General features: G+C 43.4%; 1 protein-coding gene across 1 annotated transcript in view; it reads left to right on the top strand.

Moving 5' to 3' along the window:
- Window positions 1-12892, top strand: part of ppip5k2 (diphosphoinositol pentakisphosphate kinase 2) — a gene marked incomplete at both ends in the record, with an annotated part of 86684 nt that overhangs the window by 27426 nt on the left and 46366 nt on the right. Inside the window, 6 exons of the mRNA XM_083641162.1 lie at window positions 26-151; window positions 821-942; window positions 2433-2615; window positions 3309-3450; window positions 4035-4258; window positions 12588-12715. Coding sequence (XP_083497288.1) covers window positions 26-151; window positions 821-942; window positions 2433-2615; window positions 3309-3450; window positions 4035-4258; window positions 12588-12715 — 925 coding nt within the window. The remainder of the gene's footprint in view (window positions 1-25; window positions 152-820; window positions 943-2432; window positions 2616-3308; window positions 3451-4034; window positions 4259-12587; window positions 12716-12892) is intronic.

Raw genomic sequence — 12892 nt, 5'->3', positions numbered from 1 at the left:
TGGGATTAACTCTGTGGTTTTTCAGAAGTACGGCGGGACGACCCGTCGCTGCTGCTGGTGCTGAAGTGGGGAGGAGAGTTGACCCCAGCAGGCAGGGTACAGGCTGAGGAGCTGGGCCGGGCCTTCCGCTGCATGTACCCTGGAGGACAAGGCAGGCGCTGCTCTTAAACCCTAAATACTCGTCAATATCTGTCACTTCAAAAATGTCTTTTATTCTGGATTATATATATAAGGCCTTTTCAATACAATTTGGTTTTAACAGGATAAAAACTTGGTAAGAGCATGAGTTTGATTTCTATCATCAGTTTCAACTTCAATAAATTCAACCCTTCCATACAAATTCAGAAAACAATTTAAATTCAATTTTCTGCTGGAACAAATGTCACCACTTTCAATCCAAGTCATTTGCACAAACACAAGATCTCAAGTCAAGACTTTAGAAACCTTTTCAAGTCATCAAAGTACAAGTCAGAGTCAAGTCCCAAGTCACCAGAACCCAAGTCATGTATCAAGTCACGCTCCCATGCTCTCACATTGATACTCCATCAAGCGCCCGTTTTGATAACTGTGGGAGGATCCTTTCACTTCACTGTATGGCCACACATACACTGTAAACAGTGGTGGTCAGACGCTACAATAGCATAATGTATGAAAGTGGATATAGCCATTATCAGTGAAAGTATTTCCAGTCATCTAGGAGTTCTCCCAATTCAAAGTGAATGGGTAAACCATGCAGTATTGATGTTTTTAAAATATCACAAATGCAGATGTTCAATAGTCATTCACAACAGTTTACAACTAAAATGCTTCACTGCCACAGGTGACTATGCAGGCTTCCCAGGATGTGGCCTCCTGCGCTTGCACAGCACCTACCGTCACGACCTGAAGATCTACGCCTCCGACGAGGGACGGGTTCAGATGACTGCTGCTGCCTTTGCTAAGGTTTACACTTTTACCACCTCACCCCAATTGCATATTATGTCAGCAGTTCTCCATTTTTATGCCTCCGCCGGCGAAGCCGGCCGGCCGTCCGTACGGATGTCCGTCCGTACGGATGTTTGTTAACGCCATATCTGAGGAACACCTTGACGGAATTTCATCAGATTCGCCTTAAACATTCACTTAGGCTCAAGGATGATCTGATTAGATTTTGGTGGTCAAAGGTCAAAGGTCAAGGTCACTGTGACCTCTCGAACGCCATTTTCAAGCTTGTTAACGCGATATCTGAGGAACGCCTGGACGGAATTTCATCAGATTCGCCTTAAACATTCACTTAGGCTCAAGGATGATCTGATTAGATTTTGGTGGTGAAAGGTCAAAGGTCAAGGTCACTGTGACCTCTCGAACGCCATTTTCAAGCTTGTTAACGCGATATCTGAGGAACGCCTGGACGGAATTTCATCAGATTCGCCTTAAACATTCACTTAGGCTCAAGGATGATCTGATTAGTAATAATAATAATAATTATTAATAATAATAATAATAATTATTAATAATAATAATAATTTATTTTTTTATGTTTTATTTTTTTTATATTCCAAAACATCTCGCGGGCCGGATGAAACCTGTCCGCGGGCCGGACAGGTTTGTGTGAACTAGTTTATGTTCATAGTTCACAATTTTGAATTTTGAACTAAGTTCACAGTCCCAAAAAAGGAGCAGTTTACGTTAATTTCTTCCCTTCCTTTTTTCCCTTTTTTTAAGCTGCTCGGAGCAATAGAATCACCAATATTGCAGACAAAGTTGCAGCTTGTTCACATGAATTGGCTCTCCTCTCTCGGAGCTCACCGGAGCTGTGGAGTTTGGCTCTGAAACTGCAGACAGACATTGGCGTCAACATTTACTGCAAGCGTCAAGTCAGTCAGAATGTAAAACTAGGTCTTCCGCTTGAGGGCTTTAGGCGTGGCCTCGCCCGTAGCTCGGGCTGCTGCGTGGCCTCGCGTGTGTGTGTGTGTTGCTCTCTAAATGTTATTGCATAAGTGGGGGTGCGCCCCATTATGATATCACTGATGACATCATCAGTGTGTGTGTGTGTGCCCCCCTATGACATCACTGACTCAGTCTTGTCACAATGCCTTCTTGTGTGTGTGTGTGTGTGTGTGTGTGTGTGTGAGTGACATCACTGATCAGTCTTGTCACAATGCCTCCTTGTGTGTGTGCGCCCTTATCACTTTTGACATCATCACTGATAACATCACTGATGACATCACATCATTAGCTAATTAGCCTATAATTAAAAAATCCAGCTCGGTCAGGTCACCCACACGGGTGCCCTTTACACACCCTGAAGGTTTCAGCTCGATCGCACGTAAAACGGCAGAGCTGTGGCCGAACACATATACAGTATAGATAGATGACTAGTCTGTGGTTTGATAGTAAAACAGCAGATGGTGTCGTCTCTCACAGGGTCTGCTGTGTGTCGTCTCTCACAGGGTCTGCTGGCACTGGAGGGGGAACTGACGCCCATCCTGGTGCAGATGGTGAAGAGCGCCAACATGAATGGCCTGCTGGACAGCGACAGCGACTCCCTCAGCAGCTGCCAGCAGAAGGTCAAGGCCCGACTCCATGAGATCCTGCAGAAGGACAGGGACTTCACCACCGACGACTATGAGAAGGTCTCGAGCCGCGCCTGGACATCTTAAGCCCATGGCACACCAATCAAACTTTCAACAACAAACACAGACAAACGGATGTTTGTTTGGTGTGCCACGTGCCTTGTTTGGAGATGTTTCGTCAGATTCAACCTGGTCAATCCTTGTTTGTCTGTGTTTACACACCAATCAAACACCAATTATGAATGAATAACAACTGCCCCGCTGGCAGTTATTGGATCATATTTGATTGATGTGCCATGGGCTCTAGTACAATGAGGGTTGTAGTTGTATAGTCTCCTGAAACATGGCCTCTGATTTGATGATGATGATGATGAGAAAATGAATTGCTTAACTAACTAAGCGATTACTAGTTACTAGACAGTTATTAGTAGATAACTACTAACTGTCTTCACTCTCCTTTGTCAATTCTTCATGGAGACTTACATGTACAATAAGGACAAGCTGAAATTATCTTTAAGAATCCATGCCTGACAAGTGAAAACTCACCACCTACTGTATGCCCTGGTTAACTCACCACCTACTTGTATGCCCTGGTTTGCCATCTATATAGGCTTAAATTGACATGTTTACAATTAGATGGATTCCATGTTATGTCTGATAATCGTATTCTTATGCAGTGTTTTGTAGTTTTCTCTAGACTCATCACACTTCCTTACTTGCTCGGGAGATATTAAGTCATTTTTATATTTCCAGCTTGCTCCTACCAGTGGTGCATCTCTCGTTAAGTCCATGCAGATGATCAAGAACCCAGTGAAGACTTGTGATAAGGTGTACTCCCTGATCCAGAACCTCACCCTGCAGATGCGTCAGAGGATGGAGGACCCCAAGTCATCCGGTACGTGAGCAAAAAAAAATTAAAAAAAATCAACTCATACCAGTTGATCTTAACCTTCTATTTAGTATTTTACTTTGATGTATAATAGGAGGTATAGCTGCTCTGTGGTCTATTAAGACTGATCGGACGAGCACAGGTGGCAGTCCATGGGATGAATTGGGAAGTGTATGTATAAACCTATACAGTACAATGGATTATACAAAGTACAATTGTCTTTATTGACTTGGTAGGCAGAATTGTGCAGCATAATGAGATGCAGGTGTGTCCCAAGTTTGACATCACTTATGACGAACAGGACGGCGAGGCTGAAACTACACCCCTCATGGGCCAATGCATGCAATTTTTGTATCCCAGCAGCGGTTGAACACGACTAACCGATATGCCAAAATGAACAAAAAATGATCAATGTATAAATGAGTCATTGGATGAGCAAACTAATCTAGGTCTTTGTAGATCTTTGCAACACTTCAGGTAAGAAAATTCTAAATCTGAATTTGTTGCAGGTGGAAACGATTGCTTTTACAAAATGGTCGAACCTATGAATGTTTTGCATCTATGTCCTTCTGTTTCTACTGTGTTATCAGACCTCCAGTTGTACCACAGTGAGACGTTGGAGCTGATGCTGCGTCGCTGGTCCAAGCTGGAAAAGGACTTCAAGATGAAGAACGGTCGGTACAACATCAGCAAGATCCCTGACATCTATGACTGCATCAAGTACGACGTGCAGCACAACAGCTCACTCAAGCTGGACAACACCATGGAGATCTATCGCATGTCCAAGGCCTTGGCTGACATCGTCATCCCACAGGTTAGTCGCCAACACCTCACAACACCACTCGCTGGAAGCTATAAGAAACAGCAGGAATTTGTGACTCATGGACATTTTTTCGTAGGATTAAAGGAACACTCTGCCCATTTTCAACCAGCTTTGTATCATTAGAACATCAGTAGTATATCAGAAAACTGTAAACTGTTTTGAAGTCTGTCATTTAATTTGACAGTTATTGAGTGTTAAAGTGTGGACCAGTGACATCACTGGTCCACACTAACTCAAATTAATAACTCATTAACTCAAATCAACTCTCAATAACTGTCAAACTAGATGAATGATGAATAGTTTGACAGTTATTGAGAGTTGATTTGAGTTAATGAGTTATTAATTTGAGTTAGTGTGGACCAGTGATGTCACTGGTCCACACTTTAACACTCAATAACTGTCAAATTAAATGACAGACTTCAAAACCGTTTACAGTTTTCTGATATACTACTGATGTTCTAATGACACAAAGCTGGTTGAAAATGGGCGGAGTGTTCCTTTAATTGTCATTTGTCACCAGAATGACCTGGCTAGAAAGAAAGAAAAAAAAAATCCACACATTTTCTTGTGAATGTTTCAGAAGTGAAAAGCAAATTGAGGAAATGTATCTGAAAGGATCAAATTAAAATAATTATAGGTGCAGACTGTGATTGTAAGGGTCAAAGCACACATTGAGAAAGAGAGAGAGAGAAATTCACATACTGTCTTTTGACACCAAGAGCAATTACTGTACAACGTTTAGCAAACAAATGTACTTTGCAGCATTGAAAGTCATTGTAAAGGCCCACACGCACAGCATTTAAAGTCATTGTAAAGGCCCACACGCACAGCATTGAAAGTCATTGTAAAGGCCCACACGCACAGCATTGAAAGTCATTGTAAAGGCCCACACGCACAGCATTGAAAGTCATTGTAAAGGCCCACACGCACAGCATTGAAAGTCATTGTAAAGGCCCACACGCACAGCATTGAAAGTCATTGTAAAGGCCCACACGCACAGCATTTAAAGTCATTGTAAAGGCCCACACGCACAGCATTTAAAGTCATTGTAAAGGCCCACACGCACAGCATTTAAAGTCATTGTAAAGGCCCACACGCACAGCATTGAAAGTCATTGTAAAGGCCCACACGCACAGCATTTAAAGTCATTGTAAAGGCCCACACGCACAGCATTGAAAGTCATTGTAAAGGCCCACACGCACAGCATTGAAAGTCATTGTAAAGGCCCACACGCACAGCATTTAAAGTCATTGTAAAGGCCCACACGCACAGCATTGAAAGTCATTGTAAAGGCCCACACGCACAGCATTTAAAGTCATTGTAAAGGCCCACACGCACAGCATTGAAAGTCATTGTAAAGGCCCACACGCACAGCATTGAAAGTCATTGTAAAGGCCCACACGCACAGCATTTAAAGTCATTGTAAAGGCCCACACGCACAGCATTTAAAGTCATTGTAAAGGCCCACACGCACAGCATTTAAAGTCATTGTAAAGGCCCACACGCACAGCATTTAAAGTCATTGTAAAGGCCCACACGCACAGCATTTAAAGTCATTGTAAAGGCCCACACGCACAGCATTGAAAGTCATTGTAAAGGCCCACACGCACAGCATTTAAAGTCATTGTAAAGGCCCACACGCACAGCATTTAAAGTCATTGTAAAGGCCCACACGCACAGCATTTAAAGTCATTGTAAAGGCCCACACGCACAGCATTTAAAGTCATTGTAAAGGCCCACAAGCACAGCATTTAAAGTCATTGTAAAGGCCCACACGCACAGCATTTAAAGTCATTGTAAAGGCCCACACGCACAGCATTTAAAGTCATTGTAAAGGCCCACACGCACAGCATTGAAAGTCATTGTAAAGGCCCACACGCACAGCATTGAAAGTCATTGTAAAGGCCCACACGCACAGCATTGAAAGTCATTGTAAAGGCCCACACGCACAGCATTGAAAGTCATTGTAAAGGCCCACACGCACAGCATTGAAAGTCATTGTAAAGGCCCACACGCACAGCATTGAAAGTCATTGTAAAGGCCCACACGCACAGCATTTAAAGTCATTGTAAAGGCCCACACGCACAGCATTTAAAGTCATTGTAAAGGCCCACACGCACAGCATTGAAAGTCATTGTAAAGGCCCACACGCACAGCATTGAAAGTCATTGTAAAGGCCCACACGCACAGCATTGAAAGTCATTGTAAAGGCCCACACGCACAGCATTGAAAGTCATTGTAAAGGCCCACACGCACAGCATTGAAAGTCATTGTAAAGGCCCACACGCACAGCATTGAAAGTCATTGTAAAGGCCCACACGCACAGCATTGAAAGTCATTGTAAAGGCCCACACGCACAGCATTGAAAGTCATTGTAAAGGCCCACACGCACAGCATTGAAAGTCATTGTAAAGGCCCACACGCACAGCATTGAAAGTCATTGTAAAGGCCCACACGCACAGCATTTAAAGTCATTGTAAAGGCCCACACGCACAGCATTGAAAGTCATTGTAAAGGCCCACACGCACAGCATTGAAAGTCATTGTAAAGGCCCACACGCACAGCATTGAAAGTCATTGTAAAGGCCCACACGCACAGCATTGAAAGTCATTGTAAAGGCCCACACGCACAGCATTGAAAGTCATTGTAAAGGCCCACACGCACAGCATTGAAAGTCATTGTAAAGGCCCACACGCACAGCATTGAAAGTCATTGTAAAGGCCCACACGCACAGCATTTAAAGTCATTGTAAAGGCCCACACGCACAGCATTTAAAGTCATTGTAAAGGCCCACACGCACAGCATTGAAAGTCATTGTAAAGGCCCACACGCACAGCATTGAAAGTCATTGTAAAGGCCCACACGCACAGCATTTAAAGTCATTGTAAAGGCCCACACGCACAGCATTGAAAGTCATTGTAAAGGCCCACACGCACAGCATTTAAAGTCATTGTAAAGGCCCACACGCACAGCATTTAAAGTCATTGTAAAGGCCCACACGCACAGCATTTAAAGTCATTGTAAAGGCCCACACGCACAGCATTGAAAGTCATTGTAAAGGCCCACACGCACAGCATTGAAAGTCATTGTAAATGCCCACACGCACAGCATTTAAAGTCATTGTAAAGGCCCACACGCACAGCATTGAAAGTCATTGTAAAGGCCCACACGCACAGCATTTAAAGTCATTGTAAAGGCCCACACGCACAGCATTGAAAGTCATTGTAAAGGCCCACACGCACAGCATTGAAAGTCATTGTAAAGGCCCACACGCACAGCATTTAAAGTCATTGTAAAGGCCCACACGCACAGCATTTAAAGTCATTGTAAAGGCCCACACGCACAGCATTGAAAGTCATTGTAAAGGCCCACACGCACAGCATTGAAAGTCATTGTAAAGGCCCACACGCACAGCATTTAAAGTCATTGTAAAGGCCCACACGCACAGCATTGAAAGTCATTGTAAAGGCCCACACGCACAGCATTTAAAGTCATTGTAAAGGCCCACACGCACAGCATTGAAAGTCATTGTAAAGGCCCACACGCACAGGGAGCGTCAGATCCCAGCGTTTGGAAGCCCACCCATTGTTTTAAATGGCCAAACGTGCACCAAGAGCGTTCTGACGCTCGTGCTCCCAACCTGTTTCGATGTTGGAGCGTCAAACGAGCTTCCAGCAGCGACCAAAGTGCTCTGCTCCCCCCTCCCTCTCTGCCCACTTCCATCCCCGTCTCGTCTCTGTCTCGATAAGTGCTCCTCAAATCCCACGGCAGTTTAAATACAGCAGGCTAAATACGCTACACTAGCAAGAGTCAACGTGAGGATAATGTTCTAAACCAGACCTGGGCAAAAGGCGGCCCGCGGGCCGCATGCGGCCCGCGAGCGCCCCCTGTGTGGCCCGCGCTGGAATTGCAAAAAAAAAAAAAATTTTTTTTTTTACAGTGCACCTGAATGCAACATGCACGGTACCCGCTGAATAAGTGTCCAAATGTTCATGTCATTCTGGCCAATACTCCACTTCTGTTATAACATTTCAGTCTGGTATGGAATATCTTTCAATAATCTTTATGACTAAAAGGCTAAAAGTAATCTAATGTGTAAGAAATTACTGTTCTACATTGAAGTAAAAATGGAAATAATTAACTTGTTGGTTTTGGATTTATTTAGCTTCAAGAGTGCATTTTTGTTCGTGTGACCCTCAACACAGGCTTTGAGAATCCCTGGCCACTTACTGATACTTATGCTTAAATTAACACACTCATATTCTGGTTTATTTAAAGAAAAACATTTTGGCTAGTGGAAATTCTAATTGGCTGGTAACTTTAAAATATAGCAGCCATATTGGCAGGTGGTCAAAAAAGTTAATGATATAGGAGTGAGTGAGAAAAGGATCAAATATTGGTGTTTAAGACTGAATAATGACATCACAACTGTTAATTTAAAATGAGGTATTCCTCTAAACCTGACTTCAAATGCCCCCAAAAAATTTGCGCCGGCGCCGTTCGGCCCCCAATGCTCAGCAAAATCTGGCGCTCTGGTAGCGAGGACATTTTTTTGTGGTCCTCTCTATCATCAAAGTTCCTCGGTTACGGCATGACAATATTTGTTCGGCCCCCAGCAACAATCTGGGTTTCTCATGTGGCCCCCCATGAAAAATAATTGCCCACCCCTGTTCTAAACACATCGGCAAGAAAAACATAGCCTATCCCTGGATGTCATGATGAGATTAGAATACATTTGGACAGAATTGCATCATTTCCCCCCGCAGCGCTGCCTTTTCTCTCTCCCCCTCTGCACGGGAAACAGGTAGGATGATCCAACAGCCTCTATTCCAAGCTTGCCCAGATTGACGTGACGAACAAAATAGGCTATATTTCCTAGGGGTGGGGGAAAAAATCGATTCACTTAAGTATCGCGATTTTTAATGTCACGATTTTTTGAATCAATCTTTTATTCCAGAATCGATAATCGCGTAATTTTTTCCGTTTGTTTATGTATGAAATGTTACCACTTTCATCCAGTACATTATAGAGCGCTTCCCTCTGCTCCATGGCTCATACAGCCAATCATGTACCTTGTTAGTACAAGTGACACGGAAACAGCCAATCATTTAACAGACAAACTCCGAGTGCACCCGCCCCCACTCACACACAGCTAATCATATCCCTTGACAATGGTGGAATTGCTAGTGACGCGATGGTTTGATCCAGAGCTGAGAGTCCCGACATCTCCTGGATAAGCAGCACTGTCGAGTTGCAGCAAAATAGACAGTTTGTGTTGTACTCTGAAAGGGTTTCCCCCCCTTGAATCAAATTGTACATTATCAGCTATATTTTAGCATGCAAAAGTAGCGCGAGACCCATTCCTGGCTAATGAGTCTCACATTTTGGTCCTCCGCTGACGCCTCTCGTTTGATCTCACCCGGCGTTACAAATAATTCGATGTGGGGGAGTTTCAATTCATGTTAACGTAACGTGTCAACATGTGTTCTATTAATAAGAGCCCGGGAATTTAACGTTAATGTTAAGACACCAATTTCACAAATACGGACGTCTGCAACGTTACTTTACGGAATGGCATCCGCAGCTCAATTCACTTCTGTGAGCAGAGACAAAGTTGAACTGTTGGAAAGGTTTTACTTGTACTTTGGGACAGGAATAACTCATTGTGTCATCTATTGAGCACACAGCTTATATGACTTTATGTCTTCTGCTTGGGCGGAGTCTTGATGCGTATATAAAACTGTACTGGAGAAATGTACCGCATTTTCAGCCAGGCAAGGCTTTTTCTCGACCAACAAACCGCGCGGGGTCCCCAGTGCGGTCGCCCTCCAGCCCTACAGCCTATGACATATTTGTAGTTAAGTAAGTCAACGCAAAACCCAGGCTTTTCCACACCTCTGATTCACCTAACGTTAACCCTACAACCCTGAAATACACGTTACCAAACGTTCTTTTAGAAGGCTGGCAATGCTAGGCTGTCATCAAAGTAAAACGTCACCATGTCTGTAAATAATGCTTGCAGTTGCACTCAGAGCATATGTGTGTGTGTGACAAATTAGACCTACCTGTGTGCCTTGAAAATAAGGTGGTTCAAAATAAAGTGGCTAAATGCAACCTTTTTCTTCTCATGTTTTTTATTAAGGGTAATTAAAATTATCAATAATTATCGATATAGACTGATATGAAAGATGTTATATCAATATACTTTTTAACTATATCACCCAGCCCTACTCATGATATAATATACAGTCTCTAGAAGTGTATGATTCAACTTTTCCCATGTTCTAGTGTAAAAAAGCAAACAAACTGAAAAAGTAAAAGAAAACAAGAAACAAAAATCGCAATAAATCGTAATATCGAATCGCAATAATCGTAGAATCGCAATATATATCGAATCGGCAATCGATATCGTGATAGTATCAAATCGGGAGATAAGTGAATCGGCACAGCCCTAATATTTCCCACTGCAAAGTCGATCTCTGAGAAGAATACTAGGAATAAATGCATTCAAAACATATAATTTCATCAAGAGGAGAGAATTGTAGCCTATTTTGTAGCCTACCTTTCCTCTGCAGTAGCCAGGCAGCAGCACTGTGCTCCAAACTGCGCTGGAGCTTCTCCCCATGTTTAGAAAGTGATTAAGTGGTTTATTGAGTCATGTCTAGCACTGCGGCGGATAGTCGGACCTGATTCTACGGTTATAATAATGACAGGGGCTCAAAACTATAACAACTTTTTTTAATCGGTCAATTGTGCCTGATTACATATAAATTAGTGGCCATTTCCCCCAAATAGTGATGGTTCTGTCATTGTGTGGTGTCTACATTTCAGATCTGACGCTTGCAGTGTGCTATAGGGGAAGATCTTGACACGCATCAAATGACGAGCGTCAAGATTCGCACCCTGTGGGTGTGGTCCTTAACTCATTGAGTGCCAGCCACTTTTGGAGAACGGACGCTCCCAGTGCCAGAGTTTCAGAGCGTTTTCAGTGATTTCTCGAGGCCCACAGAATATTGTGTGATATTACTATGTAAACACCGAACACGCCCAAAGAACGAGGAGACTCTCTTCTATCATCAGCAAAAAAAAGTATTGATATCATTTTCCGTTCTTTAGTTATCAGCCGGAGAAGATAGGTGGATTTCAGCAAAAACACGTTTCAATTTAGAAGCTGAGATATTCAGCCTTTTGTGAAATGAAGCATTTCAAGCACATCACTGACTCTGAAGCTAATATTTTCTGATGTGACACCTCAAAAATAATTTCCTTCAATAAAACAGTGAAAACAAAGGAATTTTGTTTGGCCAAATAATATTTTTTAGCTGCAACCAGCAGCACTGGCCCCTGCGTGCGCAGACCCTACACCTTCTTGCTGGTCTTGATTTACTGCTGGTGGGCGTCAGATATTCTAGCTTGTTTGCCTGTCTCTGTCCATCGAGCCTGCTGTCTGGGTCTGTGTTTACTGTCAATGGTTGTATGCTGCCCTGCGTGCCCCACCCCCCTCCTCCTCCTCCGTGGGAGTGTCTCTGGTGGCTCTGCTGCGTTTGCTCTGCGTTTGCTCTGCACTGAAAAGTGCGCTGCACCCTGCTTTTTCACAGTGTGTCGCCGGCTCCCAGCTGAGAATAATGTAACTTTTCAGAAAGACGCTGGTGTTGGCAACTAAATCATATGGAGGGGCTATCGCAGCGGAGACGGTGGGGCTCAATTGTGGCAGCAGATTGGCTGCTGCAGGCACAGCTAACGTTATGCTTCATGCATATCGATGCATACCGATGCGATTTCCGTTTCCCCATGACTTCTTCTCTGTTTTTTCCTCGCCTTTTTCTAATCTGGAGAGCACTGTCGCCACCTAATGGGTCGGTAAAATAGCTTTTACACATTCAACATCCACCATACTTTCACAGGAGATGGATCAGGCTTTGATCCACGTCCCACCGTCAAAAAATGCAATTGACGACTTTAGTCGTCTTTGGCACTCAACGTTACTATTTGAATTGACGACTATAGTCGTCATTGGCACTCAATGAGTTAATTGTTTAGTTGATTTTTGCAAGTAAAATAGGGTTGAAGATGCAAGATAGACGTTTTCATAGACGAGATTCTAAATGGTTACACTTACCAGGCTACTATGTCACATGTGAAAGAGGCAATGAAATATGTTGCCCCAAGTGTTGCGATTTGGTCCAGTAGGTAACGTCGAATAGCATAGAGAAAATGTATTGGAAAATATTTAGGAGCCCTGCACTGTAGAGATTGTCACCAGGTAATAGTGTAAGATCATTATTGTGGAATATTTGTTAATTCCCACTTCTGTCACTAGGAATATGGTATCTCCCAGGCTGAGAAGCTGGACATCGCCAAAGGTTACTGCACTCCTCTCATCCGCAAGATCCGCTCAGATCTGCAGCGGACCCAAGATGACGACACCGTCAACAAGCTGCATCCACTGTAAGACAGCATGTTAACACAGTTACTACTGCACAAGACATGCATATCTGATGTACTCCAATCAACACAGTTACTACTGCACAAGACATGCATATCTGATGTACTCCAATCAACACAGTTACTACTGCACAAGACATGCATATCTGATGTACTCCAATCAACACAGTTACTACTGCA

The sequence above is a fragment of the Poromitra crassiceps genome (genome assembly GCF_964638095.1).
Source record: "Poromitra crassiceps genome assembly, chromosome: 8".
Lineage (NCBI taxonomy): Eukaryota > Metazoa > Chordata > Actinopteri > Beryciformes > Melamphaidae > Poromitra > Poromitra crassiceps.
The sequence above is the reverse complement of the archived record's forward strand: the minus strand, read 5'-3'. Positions and strand labels throughout refer to the sequence as shown.